Source organism: Lucilia sericata, unplaced genomic scaffold (assembly GCF_015586225.1).
Source record: "Lucilia sericata isolate MDLA Ls3-8-SP2 unplaced genomic scaffold, ASM1558622v1 Contig002124F_arrow, whole genome shotgun sequence".
In the NCBI taxonomy this organism is placed as follows: domain Eukaryota; kingdom Metazoa; phylum Arthropoda; class Insecta; order Diptera; family Calliphoridae; genus Lucilia; species Lucilia sericata.
In genome coordinates, this window is record NW_023995971.1 from 27,574 (window position 1) to 54,024 (window position 26,451).

At 36.3% G+C, this 26,451-nt stretch overlaps 1 protein-coding gene across 1 annotated transcript; it reads right to left on the minus strand.

The window, feature by feature from the left end:
- Nucleotides 1–1,232: 1,232 nt before the first annotated feature.
- On the minus strand, nucleotides 1,233–26,451 carry LOC119613444 (the record flags this gene model as incomplete). The annotated part of the gene is made up of 2 exons (XM_037969458.1): nucleotides 21,271–26,451; nucleotides 1,233–2,147 (listed from the first exon to the last, which is right to left on the minus strand). Coding segments are annotated over exons 1-2 (6,096 nt in total), but the record flags the coding sequence as incomplete, so codon positions are not given.

The window sequence follows — 26,451 nt, forward strand, 5'->3', positions numbered from 1 at the left end:
CTTAATGATGTATTAGGATTAATTGTGAAAATTACAGTCTGATGGTCACTGTGAGTATAGTGTTCGCTAACATACCAATCCATTTCTTTTGATAAACTAGAGCTCACGAAGGTTATGTCGACTACTGACCCATAACCAGCTCTCCGAAAAGTGTGTGCCTGTCCTTTGTTTGCTAGAATCACGTCAAGTCTAGAAAACGCGTCCAGAAGTATTTTGCCTCTTTTGTTTGTTCTTTGGCTACCCCAATCTATTGCCCATGCATTAAAATCACCTCCTATGACAATTGGATTATGCCTATTTGCGTCGTTCACTAGGTTGTCTATTATTTGCACGAATTCATGTTGTGGTATATTAGGTGATATATAGCAGCTATATACGAATATTCCACCGATCTTAATTCTTACGAAGCCTTCTTGTAAATGGTGCATACCTTTCTCTATTGCTTTGTTGCCGCAGGCCCACACTGCTGCTTTACCTGTTGAATCACTTTCCCAAACATTTCTCTTTTTTGTACTGCTCGCAAACAAGGGCGACGTCAATTTGTTGTTCACAGATGGTCTGTTTTAATAGCTCCTGCGCTGCACTACAATGGTTTATATTAAGCTGAATAAACTTCATTTGTGTCTGGAACTTAACGCCTTTCTAAATATAGGACATCTATAGCTACCAGCATTGTGCTTTAGATCCGTATTCCCTCCAGCTTTACATAGCATGCAGTTCGGCTCGGCCTGACAATCCCTCACTAAATGCCCATCGAGTCCACACCTTAGACACCGATTCGATCTATCTACGTCAGATTTACAGAATCTTGAAATATGGCCAAATTCCAGACACCTAAAACACTTAGTGAGTGTAATGGTTTCTCTTATGCGACACATAGACCAACCAATTTTGATCTTTTTTAGCTTGAGTGCTTTCATTGCAGCTTCTGTTGGGAGGCTAATTTTAGCTGATTGAGTTCCTCCATAGGTCTTTCGGAGGGACTTAACAATATTTTCTCTTAGATCTGGTATACCTAGCGCTTTGGAAAAGGATTGACATATTTCTAACTTTGTAGTGATATCATCCATATCTTTACATTCAATAACAATCTCATCTATTCGTGTTTTTACATCCATTGATCCATCCAAAGATGTTTTAATTTTTTCATTAAATCTTTCTGCTAGGTTTTCGCTTCCAGACTTAAGTTCTAAAAGAAGGTCGCCTTTCTGGGTTCTTCGAATTTTGTTTACCTCATCACCTAGTTCTTTTAGTTCAGGGTCTGCCCTAATTTTCTTTAAAATATCAGCGTAAGAGATATCGTTTTTGGCAGATATTATCATAGTATCTGGCCGAGGCTTGCGGGATCTCGTATTCTTTTTCTTCTTAACTATAGCCCATCCGGCTTCTAGGTTATCCGACTCTGGCTTTCTACTAGGGAGTTCTTCTAGTGGAGTTAGTGTTGTCCTATTTTGTGGAAGGCTTTGCTTCAGTCTTTTCGGCGTCGGCATTTTTGGAGCTGTTTTGTCTTCTAAATTTCTTTTCGATTCCCTTTTGGACGGCCATGCTATCGGTGATGTCTGCATGGACTGTTCCACTTCTTGTCGTGGTGATGTCTGCGTGGACTGTTCTACTTCTTGTCGGTATGTCATATTTATACCATTACGTAGTTCTTCTCTTGTTTTATTATACATAGCTCGGATTGCGGTCAATTGATCTTTAATGGCATTGTGTACGTTGTTTTTGGGTTTTACAAAGTCCATCAAATCAACAATTAAGTTCCCTAAAAGGCAGAATGACTCTGAAGGCTGCGCATTATCACTAATTGCCTCTTCTTGAGTCGTGTTTTCTTTGCTGCTAGTAGTTTGCGGTGGAGTTCTTTTTGTAGCCGCACTTCTTTGGAAAGGGTTTATTTGATTTTTCCCACCTTGATTTGTAGTACCACTACGAGAAAAACTGCTTACTGGAGTAAAATAGTGTTCCTGTCCACCAATAGGTTGGTCGCTATTTTCTCCCCCTTTATTGCACTCCTTCTGGTGATTGTTGCTTGTAGCATTATCTGTTACCTTAGCCAAGCTTACCGGGGTAACATTGCAGGCGCTGGATTTCGACGACTGGTAGCCTGCTCGCGCACTACCCAAAGCCGCCGGTACTGGGGTCATTACTCCCTGCACCGTAATTGAATATTCCTTATTAAACTTTTCCATGTTTGTTTTGTTATTCCGGGATCCTACCCGTAGCGTTTTTGACCTAACCGCCAGGATATTGATTCGCAGCCGCCCCTTACTTGGGAAACAGACGCTGATCAGAGAGCCGTTCAATATGAAACAGACGCTTCTGGGTTTAAATATGACTAGAGGAACCACGAAGACGTCACTCTTCTAATTACACCTCTCTAGAGGGTACCTCTTGTGGGGGATGCTTACTTACTGGCGGCATCTAATCGCCATGTCACAGAATCGTCATTAGGCTCATGTAACCTTTTTCTAGCACGCCCTCGAATTCTGCCGCTCATGGTCGGGGACTGCTTATCTATCGCAGCTGGCCTACATATTTGTAGGTCGTTCAGCTATCCGCCACCTGCTGACCCCGATAGTAGCCAGAGCCACGGCCCTAGACTAGACTATAGTCTAGTCTATAGTCTAGTCTATAGTCTAGTCTATAGTCTAGTCTATAGTCTAGTCTATAGTCTAGTCTATAGTCTAATCTATAGTCTAGTCTATAGTCTAGTCTATAGTCTAGTCCTATAGTCTAGTCTATAGTCTAGTCTATAGTCTAGTCTATAGTCTAGTCTAGTCTAGTCTATAGTCTAGTCTATAGTCTAGTCTATAGTCTAGTCTATAGTCTAGTCTAGATAGTCTAGTCTAGTCTATAGTCTAGTCTATAGTCTAGTCTATAGTCTAGTCTATAGTCTAGTCTATAGTCTAGTCTATAGTCTAGTCTATAGTCTAGTCTATAGTCTAGTCTATAGTCTAGTCTATAGTCTAGTCTATAGTCTAGTCTATAGTCTAGTCTATAGTCTAGTCTATAGTCTAGTCTATAGTCTAGTCTATAGTCTAGTCTATAGTCTAGTCTATAGTCTAGTCTATAGTCTAGTCTATAGTCCTAGTCTATAGTCTAGTCTATAGTCTAGTCTATAGTCTAGTCTATAGTCTAGTCTATAGCTAGTCTATAGTCTAGTCTATAGTCTAGTCTATTAGTCTAGTCTATAGTCTAGTCTATAGTCTAGTCTATAGTTCTAGTCTATAGTCTAGTCTATAGTCTAGTCTATTAGTCTAGTCTATATCTAGTCTATAGTCTAGTCTATAGTCTAGTCTATAGTCTAGTCTATAGTCTAGTCTATAGTCTAGTCTATAGTCTAGTCTATAGTCTAGTCTATAGTCTAGTCTATAGTCTAGTCTATAGTCTAGTCTATAGTCTAGTCTATAGTCTAGTCTATAGTCTAGTCTATAGTCTAGTCTATAGTCTAGTCTATAGTCTAGTCTATAGTCTAGTCTATAGTCTAGTCTATAGTCTAGTCTATAGTCTAGTCTATAGTCTAGTCTATAGTCTAGTCTATAGTCTAGTCTATAGTCTAGTCTATAGTCTAGTCTATAGTCTAGTCTATAGTCTAGTCTATAGTCTAGTCTATAGTCTAGTCTATAGTCTAGTCTATAGTCTAGTCTATAGTCTAGTCTATAGTCTAGTCTATAGTCTAGTCTATAGTCTAGTCTATAGTCTAGTCTATAGTCTAGTCTATAGTCTAGTCTATAGTCTAGTCTATAGTCTAGTCTATAGTCTAGTCTATAGTCTAGTCTATAGTCTAGTCTATAGTCTAGTCTATAGTCTAGTCTATAGTCTAGTCTATAGTCTAGTCTATAGTCTAGTCTATAGTCTAGTCTATAGTCTAGTCTATAGTCTAGTCTATAGTCTAGTCTATAGTCTAGTCTATAGTCTAGTCTATAGTCTAGTCTATAGTCTAGTCTATAGTCTAGTCTATAGTCTAGTCTATAGTCTAGTCTATAGTCTAGTCTATAGTCTAGTCTATAGTCTAGTCTATAGTCTAGTCTATAGTCTAGTCTATAGTCTAGTCTATAGTCTAGTCTATAGTCTAGTCTATAGTCTAGTCTATAGTCTAGTCTATAGTCTAGTCTATAGTCTAGTCTATAGTCTAGTCTATAGTAGTCTATAGTCTAGTCTATAGTCTAGTCTATAGTCTATATAGTCTAGTCTATAGTCTAGTCTATAGTCTAGTCTATAGTCTAGTCTATAGTCTAGTCTATAGTCTAGTCTATAGTCTAGTCTATAGTCTAGTCTATAGTCTAGTCTATAGTCTAGTCTATAGTCTAGTCTATAGTCTAGTCTATAGTCTAGTCTATAGTCTAGTCTATAGTTAGTCTATAGTCTAGTCTATAGTCTAGTCTTAGTCTAGTCTATAGTCTAGTCTATAGTCTAGTCTATAGTCTAGTCTATAGTCTAGTCTATAGTCTAGTCTATAGTCTAGTCTATAGTCCTAGTCTATAGTCTAGTCTATAGTCTAGTCTATAGTCTAGTCTATAGTCTATCTATAGGTCTAGTCTATAGTCTAGTCTATAGTCTAGTCTATAGTCTAGTCTATAGTCTAGTCTATAGTCTGTCTATAGTCTAGTCTAGTAGTCTAGGTCTATAGTCTAGTCTATAGTCTAGTCTATAGTCTAGTCTATAGTCTAAGTCTATAGTCTAGTCTATAGTCTAGTCTATAGTCTAGTCTATAGTCTAGTCTATAGTCTAGTCTATAGTCTAGTCTATAGTCTAGTCTATAGTCTAGTCTATAGTCTGTCTATAGTCTAGTCTATAGTCTAGTCTATAGTCTAGTCTATAGTCTAGTCTATAGTCTAGTCTATAGTCTAGTCTATAGTCTAGTCTATAGTCTAGTCTATAGTCTAGTCTATAGTCTATCTTAGTCTCTATAGTCTAGTCTATAGTCTAGTCTATAGTCTAGTCTATAGTCTAGTCTATAGTCTAGTCTATAGTCTAGTCTATAGTCTAGTCTATAGTCTAGTCTATAGTCTAGTCTATAGTCTAGTCTATAGTCTAGTCTATAGTCTAGTCTATAGTCTAGTCTATAGTCTAGTCTATAGTCTAGTCTATAGTCTAGTCTATAGTCTAGTCTATAGTCTAGTCTATAGTCTAGTCTATAGTCTAGTCTATAGTCTAGTCTATAGTCTAGTCTATAGTCTAGTCTATAGTCTAGTCTATAGTCTAGTCTATAGTCTAGTCTATAGTCTAGTCTATAGTCTAGTCTATAGTCTAGTCTATAGTCTAGTCTATAGTCTAGTCTATAGTCTAGTCTATAGTCTAGTCTATAGTCTAGTCTATAGTCTAGTCTATAGTCTAGTCTATAGTCTAGTCTATAGTCTAGTCTATAGTCTAGTCTATAGTCTAGTCTATAGTCTAGTCTATAGTCTAGTCTATAGTCTAGTCTATAGTCTAGTCTATAGTCTAGTCTATAGTCTAGTCTATAGTCTAGTCTATAGTCTAGTCTATAGTCTAGTCTATAGTCTAGTCTATAGTCTAGTCTATAGTCTAGTCTATAGTTTAGTCTATAGTCTAATCTATAGTCTAGTCTATAGTCTAGTCTATAGTCTAGTCTATAGTCTAGTCTATAGTCTAGTCTATAGTCTAGTCTATAGTCTAGTCTATAGTCTAGTCTATAGTCTAGTCTATAGTATAGTATAGTCTAGTAGTCTAGTCTATAGTCTAGTCTATAGTCTAGTCTATAGTCTAGTCTATAGTCTAGTCTATAGTCTAGTCTATAGTCTAGTCTATAGTCTAGTCTATAGTATAGTCTATAGTCTAGTCTATAGTCTAGTCTATAGTCTAGTCTATAGTATAGTCTATAGTCTAGTCTATAGTCTAGTCTATAGTCTAGTCTATAGTCTAGTCTATAGTCTAGTCTATAGTCTAGTCTATAGTCTATAGTCTAGTCTATAGTCTAGTCTATAGTCTAGTCTATAGTCTAGTCTATAGTCTAGTCTATAGTCTAGTCTATAGTCTAGTCTATAGTCTAGTCTATAGTCTAGTCTATAGTCTAGTCTATAGTCTAGTCTATAGTCTAGTCTATAGTCTAGTAGTCTAGTCTATAGTCTAGTCTAGTCTAGTCTATAGTCTAGTCTATAGTCTAGTCTATAGTCTAGTCTATAGTCTAGTCTATAGTCTAGTCTATAGTCTAGTCTATAGTCTAGTCTATAGTCTAGTCTATAGTCTAGTCTATAGTCTAGTCTATAGTCTAGTCTATAGTCTAGTCTATAGTCTAGTCTATAGTCTAGTCTATAGTCTAGTCTATAGTCTAGTCTATAGTCTAGTCTATAGTCTAGTCTATAGTCTAGTCTATAGTCTAGTCTATAGTCTAGTCTATAGTCTAGTCTATAGTCTAGTCTATAGTCTAGTCTATAGTCTAGTCTATAGTCTAGTCTATAGTCTAGTCTATAGTCTAGTCTATAGTCTAGTCTATAGTCTAGTCTATAGTCTAGTCTATAGTCTAGTCTATAGTCTAGTCTATAGTCTAGTCTAGTCTAGTCTATAGTCTAGTCTATAGTCTAGTCTATAGTCTAGTCTATAGTCTAGTCTATAGTCTAGTCTATAGTCTAGTCTATAGTCTAGTCTATAGTCTAGTCTATAGTCTAGTCTATAGTCTAGTCTATAGTCTAGTCTATAGTCTAGTCTATAGTCTAGTCTATAGTCTAGTCCATAGTCTAGTCTATAGTCTAGTCCATAGTCTAGTCCATAGTCTACTCCATAGTCTAGTCTATAGTCTAGTCTATAGTCTAGTCCATAGTCTAATCCATGGTCTAGTCTATAGTCTAGTCGGGCAGGTTAGCCTGTTATCGGCTATTCTTCTTTTTCAATATCTCCTGCTTAAACACCAATTTGAGGAGCCTTGCGATAGCTTTCATACTCTCGTAATTTTCTGTGCACAGCCTCAAGGAATGTGCTAAAAGCATTCCAATTTTCTTGAGACCTTATAACTTTATCTATGATATTGTGAACCGCTATATCTTCGCCAATGTGGAGCATCAGCCTCCATCTTAGTGCATGAAACCGTGGACACTTAAATGTTACGTGCTCTGCATTTTCATCATATTCTGGACATTGTGGACACCTGGATGAATTGTCGTGTCTGAATCTATGGAGATAGCTTCTGTATCCTCCGTGTCCTGTGAGAAAGTAAGTTAGGTTATAGTTTACTTCATCATTTCTACGATGTAACCAAGTTTTAATACATGGTATTAAACTGTTTGGGGAATTTTCCAGATATTTGGGAATATACCATCCATAAGACATTGTGTAAAAAGTTTGGTAAACAATGTCGGCTTCAACTTAATAGCATATTTAAGGCATTATTAGGGCACAGTCTAAGCCTGGGACTTTAATATCTCCGATTTTTGAGCATAAGTTTATGATTTCTTCCTCTGCTACATTAATATCAAGTCGAGGGAGAGTGGATGGCAGATTGCCCAGGGGTTGGAATCTGCTTCGTTGCACAGTTGCTTAAAGCTATCAGATTTGCTTTGGTTAATGGCTTTCTTAAAGTCTTTTCTTGCCTGATGATATGCTTCTCTTTTTATAATATGGTAAGGGCTAAATCTACTCCTTTGGTACTGCCTTCTGGCACTTAAGCACTTACTTCTCAAGGCTGATATGGTATTATTCCACCAGTAGTTTTCCCTCCTTCTGTTGGTTGACCTTTATGTAGGCGTGGAAGCATCGCATGCATACTTTAGTGCTGCTGTCTAGTCTATAGTCAAGTCTATAATCTTAAAAAAATACAGTGTTCATGGAGTAGTATGAACCCTGTACCTCGGTAAAACTAAATAATTAATAAAATCTTTATTTAGGCAACAGTCACCAAAGCTAACCGGTATCAAATCGTAGGTGTTAGTGTAAGTAGTTGTAAATAAATTTACACATACACCTAAGTTCAAGGCTTTCATAAATTAGTCAGTAAAATGCTCAGGATGTTTATTATTTAAATAATATTACAATAGATTTTATGGTGAAAATGATGTTGGCCATAAATTTTTCCATTGAAATGCACTTTACTACGTAGTCATGAATTATAATTCCAACAGATTACCAAAAATACTGAAGACCTAAATTGGTGGTGGTTATCGTCAGGTTTTATAATTATTAATTTTTGGCTAAATATAACTATTAAGGAAAGGGTAGTTGTTTGTTACCGGTCCTACACCCACCTATGACTTAGAATTGATTTCTGATTTTGGCGTATCCTATAGGTTTTAGTGTTTGCCTCTGTATCTCCTTTGGCAGTTAGATAGTTATGCACCCAATAATTTATCAACGGAGAACGGCTGCAATGGTCACAAACAATTTCACTGTTTAACGATCCTACAAATTAATTCATCTATATGGTACCGTTGTAGCAGTCTTTACATTAATAAAGAAATTAAATAATCCCAAGCAATGTCACTCATATTGCAATCTTACCTATACGCACATATATATAAATTTATATTAAAATAGCTTTTCAATTAAAAGCACTTATTTAATTAATAACATGTACAGAGATTAATATTGTAAAGTTGTTGTTCTTTTTACCTTCTTTTTTCATTTTTAAGATGACATGCAATAACTGAAAGCTATATAATGCTCTCTGCAGAGCCATTAAAAATATGTATATGCAACAAAATATTGCATGTAAAATAATGTATACGTTTAATAACGACAAAGCAACGCAATCCCTACTTAAAGTGACACGTTTTCACACCTACTGAGGTGAGAAATGAATGACTGGGAAGGTAAGGATATATGTACATTTATAATAAAATGTCACAGTTTTATATAAACTGGTTTATACATTAATTTGTATATTTATTAAATAAACTGGTAGTGTTACTGTTTTAATTGAATAAAACTGGGAAGATCAAGTATAATACTACGATACTAAAATTTTATAAAGTGATAAAATAACTAATAACATACAAATGTTATTAGAATAGAGAAAACTTAATAATTAAACTCATTTCACTTATCAAAATAACAATCAGGAACAGGCACCGTTCTTCACCTTTGAGTAGTTTTGAGTGTTACTGTACAATTTTAATTAGGAGCTAGGGCCTAAAACATGGCAATTTCATACCAAAACTCAATTTTTTAGGAAAAACATAAAAGACCATCATCCAAAAATAAACTAGAGGAGTTGAAGTTAAACTAGAAGAGTTAGGGCCAAAATAAAGGAAATCTGTGATCACCTGTATTTCCTACCAAAACTTGATTTTTTAGTGAGAACACAAAAGTCCACTTTCTGGCTAAACTAGAAGAGCTAAAGCCACAATAAAGGAAATCTGTGATCACCTGTATTTCCTTCCAAAACTTGATTTTTGAGTGAAAACATAAAAGTCCATTTTCTGGCTAAACTAGAAGAGCTAGGGCCAAAATAAGGGAAATCTGTAATCACCCGTATTTCCTACCAAAACTAGGTTTTTTAGTGAAAACATAAAAGTCCATTTTCTGGCTAAACTAGACGAGCTAGGACCAAAATAAAGGAAATCTGTGATCACCTGTATTTCCTACCAAAATTTGGTTTTTGTGTGAAAACATAAAAAGCATTTTATGTATAAACTAGAAGAGCTAGGGCCAAAATAAAGGAAATCTGTGATCACCTGTATTTCCTACCAAAACTCGATTTTTGGATGAAAAAATAAAAGTCCATTTCTGGCCAAACTAGAAGAGCTAGGGCCAAAATAAAGGAAATCTATGATCACCTGTATTTCCTACCAAAACTTGGTTTTTTAGTAAAAACATAAAAGTCCATTTTCTGGCTAAACTAGACGAGCTAGGGCCAAAATAAAGGAAATCTGTGATCACCTGTATTTCCTACCAAAACTTGGTTTTCGAGTGAAAACATAAAGGTCCATTTTCTGGCTAAACTAGACGAGCTAGGGCCAAAATAAAGGAAATCTGTGATCACCTGTATTTCCTGTCAAAACTCGATTTTTGGGTGAAAACATAAAAGTCCATTTTCTGGCTAAACTAGAGGAGCTAGGGCCAAAATAAAGGAAATCTGTAATCACCCGTATTTCCTACCAAAACTTGGTTTTTTAGTGAAAACATAAAAGTCCACTTTCTGGCTAAACTAGAAGAGCTAAAGCCACAATAAAGGAAATCTGTGATCACCTGTATTTCCTTCCAAAACATGATTTTTGAGTGAAAACATAAAAGTCCATTTTCTGGCTAAACTAGAAGAGCTAGGGCCAAAATAAGGGAAATCTGTAATCACCCGTATTTCCTACCAAAACTTGGTTTTTTAGTGAAAACATAAAAGTCCATTTTCTGGCTAAACTAGAAGAGCTAGGACCAAAATAGGGGAAATCTGTGATCACCTGTATTTCCTACCAAAATTTGGTTTTTGAGTGAAAACATAAAAGGCATTTTATGTATAAACTAGAAGAGCTAGGGCCAAAATAAAGGAAATCTGTGATCACCTGTATTTCCTACCAAAACTCGATTTTTGGATGAAAAAATAAAAGTCCATTTCTGGCCAAACTAGAAGAGCTAGGGCCAAAATAAAGGAAATCTATGATCACCTGTATTTCCTACCAAAACTTGGTTTTTTAGTGAAAACATAAAAGTCCATTTTCTGGCTAAACTAGACGAGCTAGGGCCAAAATAAAGGAAATCTGTGATCACCTGTATTTCCTGTCAAAACTCGATTTTTGGGTGAAAACATAAAAGTCCATTTTCTGGCTAAACTAGAGGAGCTAGGGCCAAAATAAAGGAAATCTGTGATCACCTGTATTTCCTACAAAAACTTGATTTTTGAGTGAAAACATAAAACTCCATTTTCTGGCTAAACTAGACGAGCTTGGGCCAAAATAAAGGAAATCTGTGATCACCTGTATTTCCTACCAGAATTCGATTTTTGAGACAAAACATAAAAGTCCATTTTATGTCTAAACTAGAAGAGCTAGGGCCAAAATAAAGGAAATCTGTGATCACCTGTCGATCCTACCAGAAGTCGTTTTTTGAGAGAAAACATTAAAGTCCATTTTCTGGCTAAACTAGACGAGCTAGGGCCAAAATAAAGGAAATCTGTGATCACCTGTATTTCCTACCAAAACTTGGTTTTCGAGTGAAAACATAAAGGTTCATTTTCTGGCTAAACTAGACGAGCTAGGGCCAAAATAAAGGAAATCTGTGATCACCTGTATTTCCTACCAAAACTTGGTTTTCGAGTGAAAACATAAAGGTTCATTTTCTGGCTAAACTAGACGAGCTAGGGCCAAAATAAAGGAAATCTGTGATCACCTGTATTTCCTGTCAAAACTTGATTTTTGGGTGAAAACATAAAAGTCCATTTTCTGGCTAAACTAGACGAGCTAGGGCCCAAATAAAGGAAATCTGTGATCACCTGTATTTCCTACCAAAATTTGATTTTTTTGCGAAAACATAAAAGTCCATTTTCTGGCTAAACTAGAAGAGCTAGGGCCAAAATAAAGGAAATCTGTGATCACCTGTATCTCCTACCAAAACTTGATTTTTGAGTGAAAACATAAAAGTCCATTTTCTGGCTAAACTAGAAGCGCTAAGACCAAAATAAAGGAAATCTGTGATCACCTGTATTTCCTACCAAAACTTGGTTTTCGAGTGAAAACATAAAGGTTCATTTTCTGGCTAAACTAGACGAGCTAGGGCCAAAATAAAGGAAATCTGTGATCACCTGTATTTCCTGTCAAAACTTGATTTTTGGGTGAAAACATAAAAGTCCATTTTCTGGCTAAACTAGACGAGCTAGGGCCAAAATAAAGGAAATCTGTGATCACCTGTCGATCCTACCATAAAGTCCATTTTCTGGCTAAACTAGAAGAACTAGAGCCAAAATAAAGGAAATCTGTGATCACCTGTCGATCCTACAAGAAGTCGATTTTTGATAGAAAACATAAAAGTCCATTTTCTGGCTAAACTAGAAGAGCTAGGGCCAAAATAAAGGAAATCTGTGATCACCTGTATTTCCTACCAGAATTCGATTTTTGGGACAAAAAATATAAGTCCATTTTCTGTGTAAACTAGAAGATCTAGGCCAAAATAAAGGAAATCTGTGATCACCTGTATTTCCTACCAAAACTTGATTTTTGAGTGAAAACATAAAAGTCCATTTTCTGGCTAAACTAGACGAGCTAGGGCCAAAATAAAGGAAATCTGTGATCACCTGTCGATCCTACCATAAAGTCCATTTTCTGGCTAAACTAGAAGAGCTAGGGCCAAAATAAAGGAAATCTGTGATCACCTGTCGATCCTACAAGAAGTCGATTTTTGATAGAAAACATAAAAGTCCATTTTCTGGCTAAACTAGACGAGCTAGGGCCAAAATAAAGGAAATCTGTGATCACCTGTATTTCCTACCAAAACTTGGTTTTCGAGTGAAAACATAAAGGTCCATTTTCTGGCTAAACTAGACGAGCTAGGTCCAAAATAAAGGAAATCTGTGATCACCTGTATTTCCTGTCAAAACTCGATTTTTGGGTTAAAACATAAAAGTCCATTTTCTGGCTAAACTAGACGAAATGGGCCAAAATAAAGGAAATCTGTGATCTGTATTTCCTACAAAAACTTGATTTTTGAGTGAAAACATAAAAGTCCATTTTCTGGCTAAACTAGAAGAGCTAGGGCCCAAATAAAGGAAATCTGTGATCACCTGTATTTCCTACCAAAATTTGATTTTTTTGTGAAAACATAAAAGTCCATTTTCTGGCTAAACTAGAAGAGCTAGGGCCAAAATAAAGGAAATCTGCGATCACATGTATTTCCTACCAGAAGTCGATTTTTGAGTGAAAACATAAAAGGTCCATTTTCTGGCTAAACTATATGATCTATGTCCAAAATAAAGGAATTCTGTGATCACCTGTCGATCCTACCAGAAGTCGATTTTTGAGAGAAAACATAAAAGTCCATTTTCTGGCTAAACTAGACGAGCTAGGGCCAAAATAAAGGAAATCTGTGATCACCTGTATATCCTACCAGAATTCGATTTTTGGGACAAAACATAAAAGTCCATTTTCTGGCTAAACTAGAAAGCTAGGGCCAAAATAAAGGAAATCTGTAATCACCTGTATTTCCTGTCAAAACTCGATTTTTGGGTGAAAACATAAAAGTCCATTTTCTGGCTAAACTAGACGAGCTAGGGCCAAAATAAAGGAAATCTGTGATCACCTGTATTTCCTACCAAAACTCGATTTTTGAGAGAAAACATAAAAGTCCAAATCTGTGATCACCTGTATTTCCTACCAAAACTTGAGTTTTGAGTGAAAACATAAAAGTCCATTTTCTGGCTAAACTAGACGAGCTAGGGCCAAAATAAAGGAAATCTGTGATCACCTGTCGATCCTACCATAAAGTCCATTTTCTGGCTAAACTAGAAGAGCTAGGGCCAACATAAAGGAAATCTGTGATCACCTGTCGATCCTACAAGAAGTCTATTTTTTATAAAAAACATAAAAGTCCATTTTCTGGCTAAACTAGACGAGCTAGGGCCAAAATAAAGGAAATCTGTGATCACCTGTATTTCCTGTCAAAACTCGATTTTTGGGTGAAAACATAAAAGTCCATTTTCTGGCTAAACTAGAAGAGCTAGGGCCCCAATAAAGGAAATCTGTGATCACCTGTATTTCCTACCAAAATTTGATATTTTTGTCAAAACATAAAAGTCCATTTTCTGGCTAAACTAGACGAGCTAGGGCCAAAATAAAGGAAATCTGTGATCACCTGTCGATCCGACCATAAAGTCCATTTTCTGGCTAAACTAGAAGAGCTAGGGCCAAAATAAAGGAAATCTGTGATCACCTGTCGATCCTACCATAAAGTCCATTTTCTGGCTAAACTAGAAGAGCTAGGGCCAACATAAAGGAAATCTGTGATCACCTGTCGATCCTACAAGAAGTCTATTTTTGATAAAAAACATAAAAGTCCATTTTCTGGTAAAACTAGACGAGCTAGGGCCAAAATAAAGGAAATTTGTGATCACCTGTATTTCCTACCAAAACTTGATTTTTGAGTGAAAACACAAAAGTCCATTTTCTGGCTAAACTAGACGAGCTAGGGCCAAAATAAAGGAAATCTGTGATCGCCTGTATTTCCTACCAAAACTTGATTTTTGAGTGAAAACATAAAAGTCCATTTTCTGGCTAAACTAGACGAGCTAGGGCCAAAATAAAGGAAATCTGTGATCACCTGTATTTCCTGTCAAAACTCGATTTTTGGGTGAAAACATAAAAGTTCATTTTCTGGCTAAACTAGAAGAGCTAGGGCCCCAATAAAGGAAATCTGTGATCACCTGTATTTCCTACCAAAATTTGATATTTTTTTCAAAACATAAAAGTCCATTTTCTGCCTAAACTAGACGAGCTAGGGCCAAAATAAAGGAAATCTGTGATCACCTGTCGATCCTACAAGAAGTCGATTTTTGATAGAAAACATAAAAGTCCATTTTCTGGCTAAACTAGACGAGCTAGGGCCAAAATAAAGGAATTCTGTGATCACCTGTATTTCCTACCAAAACTCGATTTTTGAGAGAAAACATAAAAGTCCATTTTCTGGCTAAATTAGAAGAGCTAATGCCAAAATAAAGGAAATCTGTGATCACCTGTCGCTCCTACCAGAAGTCGATTTTTGATAGAAAAAAAGTCCATTTTCTGGCTAAACTAGAAGAGCTAGGGCCAAAATAAAGGAAATCTGTGATCACCTGTATTTCCTACCAGAATTCGATTTTTGGGACAAAACATAAAAAAAAACATAAAGGTCCATTTTCTGGCTAAACTAGAAGAGCTAAGGCCAAAATAAAGAAAATCTGTGATCACCTGTCGATCCTACAAGAAGTCGATTTTTGATAGAAAACATAAAAGTCCATTTTCTGGCTAAACTAGAAGAGCTAGGGCCAAAATAAAGGAAATCTGTGATCACCTGTATTTCCTACCAGAATTCGATTTTTGGGACAAAACATAAAAAAAACCTAAAGGTCCATTTTCTGGCTAAACTAGAAGAGCTAAGGCCAAAATAAAGGAAATCTGTGATCACCTGTCGCTCCTACCAGAAGTCGATTTTTGATAGAAAAAAAGTCCATTTTCTGGCTAAACTAGAAGAGCTAGGGCCAAAATAAAGGAAATCTGTGATCACCTGTATTTCCTACCAGAATTCGATTTTTGGGACAAAACATAAAAAAAAAACATAAAGGTCCATTTTCTGGCTAAACTAGAAGAGCTAAGGCCAAAATAAAGGAAATCTGTGATCACCTGTCGATCCTACAAGAAGTCGATTTTTGATAGAAAACATAAAAGTCCATTTTCTGGCTAAACTAGACGAGCTAGGGCCAAAATAAAGGAAATTTGTGATCACCTATATTTCCTACCTAAATTTGATTTTTTTGTGAAAACATAAAAGTCCATTTTCTGGCTAAACTAGACGAGCTAAGGCCAAAATAAAGGAAATCTGTGATCACCTGTATTTCCTACCAAAACTTGATTTTTGAGTGAAAACATAAAAGTCCATTTTCTGGCTAAACTAGACGAGCTAGGGCCAAAATAAAGGAAATCTGTGAACACCTGTGTTTCCTACAAAAACTTGATTTTTGAGTGAAAACATAAAAGTCCATTTTCTGGCTAAACTAGAAGAGCTAGGGCCCCAATAAAGGAAATCTGTGATCACCTGTATTTCCTACCAAAATTTGATTTTTTTGTCAAAACATAAAAGTCCATTTTCTGGCTAAACTAGACGAGCTAGGGCCAAAATAAAGGAAATCTGTGATCACCTGTATTTCCTACCAAAACTCGATTTTTGAGAGAAAACATAAAAGTCCATTTTCTGGCTAAACTAGAAGAGCTAGGGCCAAAATAAAGGAAATCTGTGATCACCCGTATTTCCTACCAAAACTTGATTTTTGAGTGAAAACATAAAAGTCCATTTTCTGGCTAAACTAGAAGAGCTAAGGCCAAAATAAAGAAAATCTGTGATCACCTGTCGATCCTACCAGAAGTCGTTTTTTGAGAGAAAACATAAAAGTCCATTTTCTGGCTAAACTAGAAGAGCTAGGGCCAAAATAAAGGAAATCTGTGATCACCTGTCGATCCTACAAGAAGTCGATAAAAGTCCATTTTCTGGCTAAACTAGACGAGCTAGGGCCAAAATAAAGGAAATCTGTGATCACCTGTATTTCCTACCAGAATTCGATTTTTGGGACAAAACATATAAGTCCATTTTCTGTCTAAACTAGAAGAGCTAGGCCAAAATAAAGGAAATCTGTGATCACCTGTATTTCCTACCAAAACTCGTTTTTTGAGAGAAAACATAAAAGTCCATTTTCTGGCTAAACTAGACGAGCTAGGGCCAAAATAAAGGAAATCTGTGATCACCTGTATTTCCTACCAGAATTCGATTTTTGGGACAAAACATAAAAGTCCATTTTCTGGCTAAACTAGACGAGCTAGGGTCAAAATAAAGGAAATCTGTGATCACCTGTCGATCCTACAAGAAGTCGATTTTTGATAGAAAACATAAAAGTCCATTTTCTGGCTAAACTAGACGAGCTAGGGCCAAAGTAAAGGAAATCTGTGATCACCTGTATTTCCTACCAGAATTCGATTTTTGGAACAAAACATAAAAGTCCATTTTCTGTCTAAACTAGAAGAGCTAGGGCCAAAATAAAGGAAATCTGTGATCACCTGTCGATGAAGTCGTTTTTTGAGAGAAAACGTAAAAGTCCATTTTCTGGCTAAACTAGAAGAGCTAGGGCCAAAATAAAGGAAATCTGTGATCACCTGTATTTCCTACCAAAACTTGATTTTTGAGTGAAATCATAAAAGTCCATTTTGTGACTAAACTAGACAAGCTAGGGCCAAAATAAAGGAAATCTGTGATCACCTGTATTTCCTACCAAAACTCAGTTTTCGAGTGAAAACATAAAAGTCCATTTTCTGGCTAAACTAGACGAGCTAGGGCCAAAATAAAGGAAATCTGTGATGACCTGTATTTCCTATCAAAATTTGATTTTTGAGTGAAAACATAAAAGTCCATTTTCTGGCTAAACTAGAAAGCTAGGGCCAAAATAAAGGAAATCTGTGATCACCTGTATTTCCTATGGGACAGAACATAAAAGTCCATTTTCTGGCTAAACTAGACGAGCTAGGGCCAAAATAAAGGAAATCTGTGATCACCTGTCGATCCTACAAGAAGTCGATTTTTGAGAGAAAACATAAAAGTCCAATTTCTGGCTAAACTAGACGAGCTAGGGCCAAAATAAAGGAAATCTGTGATCACCTGTATTTCCTACCAGAATTCGATTTTTGAGACAAAACATAAAAGTCCATTTTATGTCTAAACTAGAAGAGCTAGGGCCAAAATAAAGGAAATCTGTGATCACCTGTCGATCCTACCAGAAGTCGTTTTTTGAGAGAAAACATTAAAGTCCATTTTCTGGCTAAACTAGACGAGCTAGGGCCAAAATAAAGGAAATCTGTGATCACCTGTCGATCCTACAAGAAGTCGATTTTTGAGAGAAAACATAAAAGTCCAATTTCTGGCTAAACTAGACGAGCTAGGGCCAAAATAAAGGAAACCTGTGATCACCTGTATTTCCTACCAAAACTTGATTTTTGTGTGAAAACATAAAAGTCCATTTTCTGGCTAAACTAGACGAGCTAGGGCCAAAATAAAGGAAATCTATGATCACCCGTCGATCCTACCAGAAGTCGATTTTTGAGAGAAAACATAAAAGTCCATTTTCTGGCTAAACTAGAAGAGCTAGGGCCAAAATAAAGGAAATCTGTGATCACCTGTCGATCCTACCAGAAGTCGTTTTTTGAGAGAAAACATTAAAGTCCATTTTCTGGCTAAACTAGACGAGCTAGGGCCAACATAAAGGAAATCTGTGATCACCTGTATTTCCTACCAAAACTTGATTTTTGAGTGAAAACATAAAAGTCCATTTTCTGGCTAAACTAGACGAGCTAGGGCCAAAATAAAGGAAATCTGTGATCACATGTATTTCCTACCAGAAGTCGATTTTTGAGTGAAAACATAAAAGGTCCATTTTCTGGCTAAACTAGATGATCTAGGTCCAAAATAAAGGAATTCTGTGATCACCTGTCGATCCTACCAGAAGTCGATTTTTGAGAGAAAACATAAAAGTCCAATTTCTGGCTAAACTAGACGAGCCAGGGCCAAAATAAAGGAAATCTGTGATCACCTGTATTTCCTACCAGAATTCGATTTTTGAGACAAAACATAAAAGTCCATTTTATGTCTAAACTAGAAGAGCTAGGGCCAAAATAAAGGAAATCTGTGATCACCTGTATTTCCTGTCAAAACTCGATTTTTGGGTGAAAACATAAAAGTCCATTTTCTGGCTAAACTAGACGAGCTAGGGCCAAAATAAAGGAAATCTGTGATCACCTGTCAATCCTACCAGAAGTCGATTTTTGATAGAAAACATAAAAGTCCATTTTCTGGCTAAACTAGAAGAGCTAGGGCCAAAATAAAGGAAATCTGTGATCACCTGTATTTCCTACCAGAATTCGATTTTTGGGACAGAACATAAAAGTCCATTTTCTGTCTGAACTAGAAGAGCTAGGGCCAAAATAAAGGAAATCTGTGATCACCTGTCGATCCTACAAGTAGTCGTTTTTTGAGAGAAAACATAAAAGTCCATTTTCTGGCTAAACTAGAAGAGCTAGTTTCAAAATAAAGGAAATCTGTGATCACCTGTCGATCCTACAAGAAGTCGATTTTTGATAGAAAACATAAAAGTCCATTTTCTGGCTAAACTAGACGAGCTAGGGCCAAAATAAAGGAAATCTGTGATCACCTGTATTTCCTACCAAAACTTGGTTTTCGAGTGAAAACATTAAAGTCTATTTTCTGGCTAAACTAGACGAGCTAGGGCCAAAATAAAGGAAATCTGTGATCAGATTTCGATTCAGAATCAGAATTCGATTTTTGAGACAAAACATAAAAGTCCATTTTATGTCTAAACTAGAAGAGCTAGGACCAAAATAAAGGAAACCTGTGATCACTTGTATTTCCTGTCAAAACTCGATTTTTGTGTGAAAACATAAAAGTCCATTTTCTGGCTAAACTAGACGAGCTAGGGCCAAAATAAAGGAAATCTGTGATCACCTGTCGATCCTACCAGAAGTCGTTTTTTGAGAGAAAACATTAAAGTCCATTTTCTGGCTAAACTAGACGAGCTAGGGCCAAAATAAAGGAAATCTGTGATCACCTGTATTTCCTACCAAAACTTGATTCTTGAGTGAAAACATAAAAGTCCATTTTCTGGCTAAACTAGACGAGCTAGGGCCAAACTAAAGGAAATCTGTGATCACATGTATTTCCTACCAGAAGTCGATTTTTGAGTGAAAACATAAAAGGTCCATTTTCTGGCTAAACTATATGATCTAGGTCCAAAATAAAGGAATTCTGTGATCACCTGTCGATCCTACCAGAAGTCGATTTTTGAGAGAAAACATAAAAGTCCAATTTCTGGCTAAACTAGACGAGCTAGGGCCAAAATAAAGGAAATCTGTGATCACCTGTCGATCCTACCAGAAGTCGTTTTTTGAGAGAAAACATTAAAGTCCATTTTATGTCTAAACTAGAAGAGCTAGGGCCAAAATAAAGGAAATCTGTGATCACCTGTATTTCCTGTCAAAACTCGATTTTTGGGTGAAAACATAAAAGTCCATTTTCTGGCTAAACTAGACGAGCTAGGGCCAAAATAAAGGAAATCTGTGATCACCTGTCAATCCTACCAGAAGGCGATTTTTGATAGAAAACATAAAAGTCCATTTTCTGGCTAAACTAGAAGAGCTAGGGCCAAAATAAAGGAAATCTGTGATCACCTGTATTTCCTACCAGAATTCGATTTTTGGGACAGAACATAAAAGTCCATTTTCTGTCTAAACTAGAAGAGCTAGGGCCAAAATAAAGGAAATCTGTGATCACCTGTCGATCCTATAAGTAGTCGTTTTTTGAGAGAAAATATAAAAGTCCATTTTCTGGCTAAACTAGAAGACCTAGTTTCAAAATAAAGGAAATCTGTGATCACCTGTCGATCCTACAAGAAGTCGATTTTTGATAGAAAACATAAAAGTCCATTTTCTGGCTAAACTAGACGAGCTAGGGCCAAAATAAAGGAAATCTGTGATCACCTGTATTTCCTACCAAAACTTGGTTTTCGAGTGAAAACATTAAAGTCCATTTTCTGGCTAAACTAGACGAGCTAGGGCCAAAATAAAGGAAATCTGTGATCAGATTTCGATTCAGAATCAGAATTCGATTTTTGAGACAAAACATAAAAGTCCATTTTATGTCTAAACTAGAAGAGCTAGGACCAAAATAAAGGAAACCTGTGATCACCTGTATTTCCTGTCAAAACTCGATTTTTGTGTGAAAACATAAAAGTCCAATTTCTGGCTAAACTAGACGAGCTAGGGCCAAAATAAGGGAAATCTGTGATCACCTGTCAATCCTACCAGAAGTCGATTTTTGATAGAAAACATAAAAGTCCATTTTCTGGCTAAACTAGAAGAGCTAGGGCCAAAATAAAGGAAATCTGTGATCACCTGTTGTACGAGATTTTAACTTTTCTAAGTTAAAATAATTTTCAATATTTTTTATTTAAACGGAATAAAAATCCTTAAACTCTTATGTAGGGTATTTATTTAAACCGTTATTTAATTTTATTAAATATTTGAAAACTAATTAAATATAATTAAATGTATGAAAAATCTTCTGTTCGCAGCGAGGCAGTAAAAGCAAGTAAGTTTTAATAATAATTTCAATTTAAAAAGAGCCAAAAAAAGTGCGTATCAATATTTAAATATAGCTTACGCATATAACATACATATTTACATACATGCGAATATGGTAAAAAGTGCGTAGCAAAAAACCAGTATTTTTCGCACTTCTTTTACTGCATTTACTTTAATGAGAGAAAATAAATCTCATTTAAGTAAATCTGCATAGAACTACCAAAATTAAACAAAAAAGTGCGTAAGCTTTTATGTGCATTGTTCACACTAGCAATGAAATTCAAAAAAAATAACTTAAATTGTTAAAAAGAAAAAATAACAAATTAATGCAAATAAAATAATACAAAATATAAATATTAAAGTTGTTCACCAACATTCTCCCCCACTAAGGACGACAGTGCTTAAACCGAGGAAGAATCATCATCACCATGTAGTTTAAAGTTGTAATCATTTTCTTCGGCATTAAAGCTATCATTTGTAGGTAACAGGGCAACTTTAGACATTGGGCGACCCTTACACAACCATCTTTGCCGGGATGAATATCTTGGATTCGGGCAAGCGGCCATTCTCCAGGGGCACCTCGTTCATCGAATACGACCACTAAATCACCAATTTTAGGGTTTTCAGTTATTTTGAGCCATTTGGGCCTAGCTTGAAGTCGACACAGCCATTCGTTACACCAACGTCGCCAAAAATGTTGCTTCAGCTTTTCGACGGTTTTCCATCTATTTAGTCGATCAATGTTGACATCCAGTAAATCTTCTTCCGGAACACATAGAGTAGGTTCCCCAATCAAGAAATGAGCTGGGGTGAGCGCATTGCAGTCAGATGGTTCGGAATTTAGAGGGCACAAGGGTCTGGAATTCAAACAGCTCTCAATCTGGGCTAAAAGCGTTGTAAGCTCCTCAAATGTCAAAATACGGTTCTGCATCACTCTCTTTAAGTGGTGTTTTGTAGACTTCACGCCAGCCTCCCAAAGACCACCAAAGTTTGGAGAGGCTGGAGGTATAAAATGCCATTTCGTACCATTTGCGGCCAGGCAGTCGCTTATCTCATATGAAATCGATGATTTGCTGCGATTATAAAGAATTTGTAGCTCCTTATTAGCTCCAACAAAGTTCGTACCACAGTCTGAGTACAAGTCGGTACAAGGGCCACGGCGGGACACGAAACGCCTGAAAGCGGCCAAAAAAGCATCGGTTGACAGGTTTGTTACTGCTTCCAAGTGTAAAGCTTTCGTAGTCATACATATAAACAAACAAATGTAGCCCTTTGTAGTTACTGAGTTTCTTGCAGTGGATTGTTTTATAGCAATTGGACCGGCATAGTCAACTCCACTGTGCTTAAACGGACGAGCAGGTTTAAGACGAACACTAGGGAGATTTCCCATCATCTGCTGGGCTGCCTTTGCGTTATATTTGAAACACGTTATACATTTTCGCAAGACACGTTTAGCAATACTTCTACTTGATATTATCCAATATTCCCGTAGGACGTAAGCTTGCATTTGGATCAAACCGCCATGTAAAGTTTTTATGTGTGCATCTAGAAATAATAAATTAGTCAAAGGATTTTGCTTTTTAAGTAAAATTGGGTGTTTAGAACAATAATCAAGGTCAGAATTTTGAATTCTACCGCCAACTCTAAGTATTTGAGAGGAGTCAAAAAATGGGCAAAGTTGAGCTAAAGCGCTATTTTTTATAATTTGACCTCTCTTTTGAAGTTCAGAAATCTCTTGCAAAAAATCCACCTCTTGTGAAAGTTTAACAAGCCTTAAACGAGCAAATTTTAGTTCTTCGGTTGAAAGAAACCCTGTCATCTTACCGTTACCTTTTATTTGTGAATGTTTATAGTTTTGAGTATTGTGTTTAAAACGAAATATGTATGCAGTAACACGTATCAATTTGCAAAGTGAAGAAAATCTTGTTAATATTTCTGGATATTGTTTTATTTCAGCTACAACCGAGTGCATATTTAAAGTTGGTTCAGTAGAAATTTCATCCATTTCATTTAGATTTAGTTTCGGTTGTTTTGGCCAATTTTCTGCAGGTTCCGATAGCCATTTAGGGCCATGCCACCATAGTTCATGTTCAACCAATTCATTCGAAGATATACCACGGGAAGCGCAGTCAGCAGGATTTTCACGTGTAGATATGTATCGCCATTGAGAAGCATGACATCTGCGTTGGATTTCTGCCACTCTGTTTCCAACATATACGGGCCACTTAGATGACTGACCACGTATCCACGAAAGTACAGTTGTACTATCAGTCCAATAATAAACATTTGAAATATCTTGATCAAGTGAAGAAGTTATTCTGTCAACTAATTTAGCCAATAAAGTAGCAGCACATAATTCCATTCGAGGTATAGTTAACCGCTTTATAGGACCTACTTTAGTTTTCGCTTGTATTAAATACACTTTTGTACCCAAATCTGAAATAGTCTTAGCGTAGACAGCAGCCGCGTAAGCCAACTTAGATGAATCGGAAAAACCATGAATTTCAATTGAACCACATTTAAACGTTCCGATCCAACGAGGAATTTTAATTCTTTCAAGAAACTTTAGATTTTCGCGGTATGTTAACCATCTTTTTTGCATAGCGTCAGGTAAGCGATCATTCCATTCAATGCCAAGCAACCACAAATTTTGAAATTCAATTTTAGCAAGAATTGTAGTAGGGGAAAGCCAGCCTAAAGGGTCATAAAGTTTTGCTGAGTCTGAGAGTAAACTTCTTTTGGTAACTACTGATGTATCTTCAATATTGATCTTAAATGAAAAGCAGTCGTCTATCGTGTTCCACTCGAGTCCAAGAGCCTTTACGGTATTAGGTTGATTTAGTTCAAATATATCAGATTTTTCTCTGTAGTCTACAGGAATCAATTCTAGCAATTCCTTCGAGTTTGTTGTCCATTTACGTAAATTAAACTTGCCTTCATTAAGTAAACTACATAATTGAGTATGCAAATGGTAAGCTTCAGATAGACTATCAGCTCCAGAAATTACGTCATCGACATAAGTATCTGAATTGAGCACATTACATGCCATCGGATATTTTTCCTTTTCGTCCAACGCTAGTTGTTGTAAAACCCTAATCGAAAGAAAAGGAGCGGGTGTAGTACCATAAGTAACCGTTGAGAGCTTATAAATTGATATCTGTTCAGAGCCACTATTTCTCCACAAAATTTGTTGAAACTTTCGTTGTTCCTGTACCACAAGTATTTGTCGGAACATCTTCTCCAAATCTGCCCGAAACCCAATTTTAAAACGTCTCCACCGATTTATAATTGTGGGCAAATCATTTTGCAATGCAGGACCAGGTGCTAGTTCCTCATTCAAGGAAGATTGAGCAGACCTTTTACAGCTACCATCAAAAACTACCCTCAATTTAGTAGTAGAACTACTCTCTCTTAACACACCATGATGAGGCAAAAAGAAACCATTTTTTTCTAAATCACGTGGATAGGTACCGACCTTTTCCATATGTCCGAGACATTCATACTCTTTCATAAAATCTAGATAAAGTTTTCCAAAGTTCTTATTCAATTTACATTTTGACTCAACATTCTTTAAACGAGAAAGTGCTGCATAATCCGTATGACCAAAGACTGGAAGCGGGAGGCCTTTAAGCAATGATTTAAATGGCAGTGATACGGTGTAACGCCCAGATGAATCACGAGAAGTAGTGCTTTTGAAATGTTGTTCGCAAAGGATTTCTTCTTCTGTCAAAGCTCTTTTTTCCAGCAATTCTTCTTGTTCCCAAAAGGACAGCAATTGCTTATCTAATGAACAAACATTTACTGTGATGATGTGCTCAGATGAGTTATCATGTGAGGGGCCAGAAACTATCCAACCGAAATGTGTGAGTTGTAAGAATAAACCACTTTCAAATTTTTGTTGCTGAGGTAATATGATATCTCCGTATACATCTCCTCCTAACAAAAGGTCAATTTCACCAGGTTTCGAAAAATAAGGATCAGCTAATGAAAATTTCTTTAAATCCGGTAATAATGTTTCGTTTATAGCCATAGGTTGATATGCCGTTATTTTCGGAAGAACCAAAGCCTCGCAATCTATTTTAAAATTTGTTTCGATTCTTGAGAATATTGCAAAATTAACGTATTGCTTTGAAATAGTAGATTGGTTTCCACCTACACCGCATATTTCCACAAAGTTCCTTTTATAAGATAAGTTTAAGGCATCTGCAGCCTTTTTGGTTATAAAGGTTGCTTGAGCACATTGATCAAGAAGAGCACGCAAAACAAAATCTCCCTGAGGGGTTTTTAAAACAACACGCATCGTAGCGAGGAGAACTTGGGGCCTTTTCCTCCTGTTAGATGTTTTACTATTGTCAACGACATGAGCGGTAACGTTTTCAATACCTTGAGAAGACGAGGATGTTTGAGAAGGTATAACAGGTTCAGGGGTCGGAGTATTAGAAACATGATTTATAAAATACTCATTATGAACAGTGGTATGGTGGTTTTGTTGGCAGACTTGACAGCGAGAAGCTACATGACATTTGTTACTAAAGTGGCCTGGGGTTAAACAATTTCGACATATTCGCTTTGAATTCAAAAAATCTCTTTTTTCACTAGATGGTAAAGCAGAAAACTTGAAACACTTGAAAAGAAGGTGACGCTTATTGCAGCAGGGGCAGTTGTAGTCGGTACTTGTGGAAGCAGCATTTACATAACGTCGTAAATTGTTTCTACTTTTATTTTGATGTTGAGGGGTTTTTGGTTTCGAAAAAGGAACATTAGGGCTTGAATCAGTCTGATCAGAAATAGTTTCTAATGTTCGAAAAGTTGATTCCAAAAATTTGAACAAATCTTCAATAGGAGGGATTTGAGTCGAGGCATTAAGCGATTGCTCCCATTCCTTTCGGGTTTGTACATCTAGCTTATTTACTGTCATATAAATAAGCATAGCATGCTCACCTTCGGTGTTTATTTCTAAAGTACGTAGTAGGGCAATACTAGTTCGTGTTGTGTCTAAAATCGTCTGAATGCTTTTGGAAGAGCCATCAGACGAAGGTATAGCAAACAGTTTTTTAAAAATAGTATCAACTATTTTTCTTTTATTATGATATCTATTCTGTAGAGCGGTCCATGCTAAAACGTAGCTTGAATCCGTTGCTGGATATTCGTTCACGATATCCAAAGGAGTTCCTTTACAAGAATTTTTCAAAAAACAAAATTTTTGAACATCAGTTAGCCCAGAATTATTATGGACTAACGAAACGAACATGTCCTGATAAGACATCCAAGTGAGGTAATCACCACTAAAAACTGGCAAATCAATCTTCGGCAAACGAGCCTGAAGCGAAAAGGTTTCATTTCTAGAATGAGAGGGACCAGCAAACGTACTGGACTGAATTCCAGGAGAACGAGTAACAGAAGAATCCATGAAATCGAGCAATTGGCTTTTAAGGGTAAGAAACTCGTCTTGAAATTGATAATAAACATCGTCTTCGAAATACGGAATATTTTCTGTATTAATAGTATTGTCACGGACTACAGCGCATAATTGGGTATTCCCGTCTTTAAATTGCAAAAAATTTGATTCTATTTCGTCTAAAACAGATTGTGCGAAGCCATGCGTTTTATGCTGTCTTGAATTATATAACCTAGCAGTACGTTTTAAATTTAAAAATAAATCTTTTTGATCCTCAATAAGATGGTGAATATCCGCCAT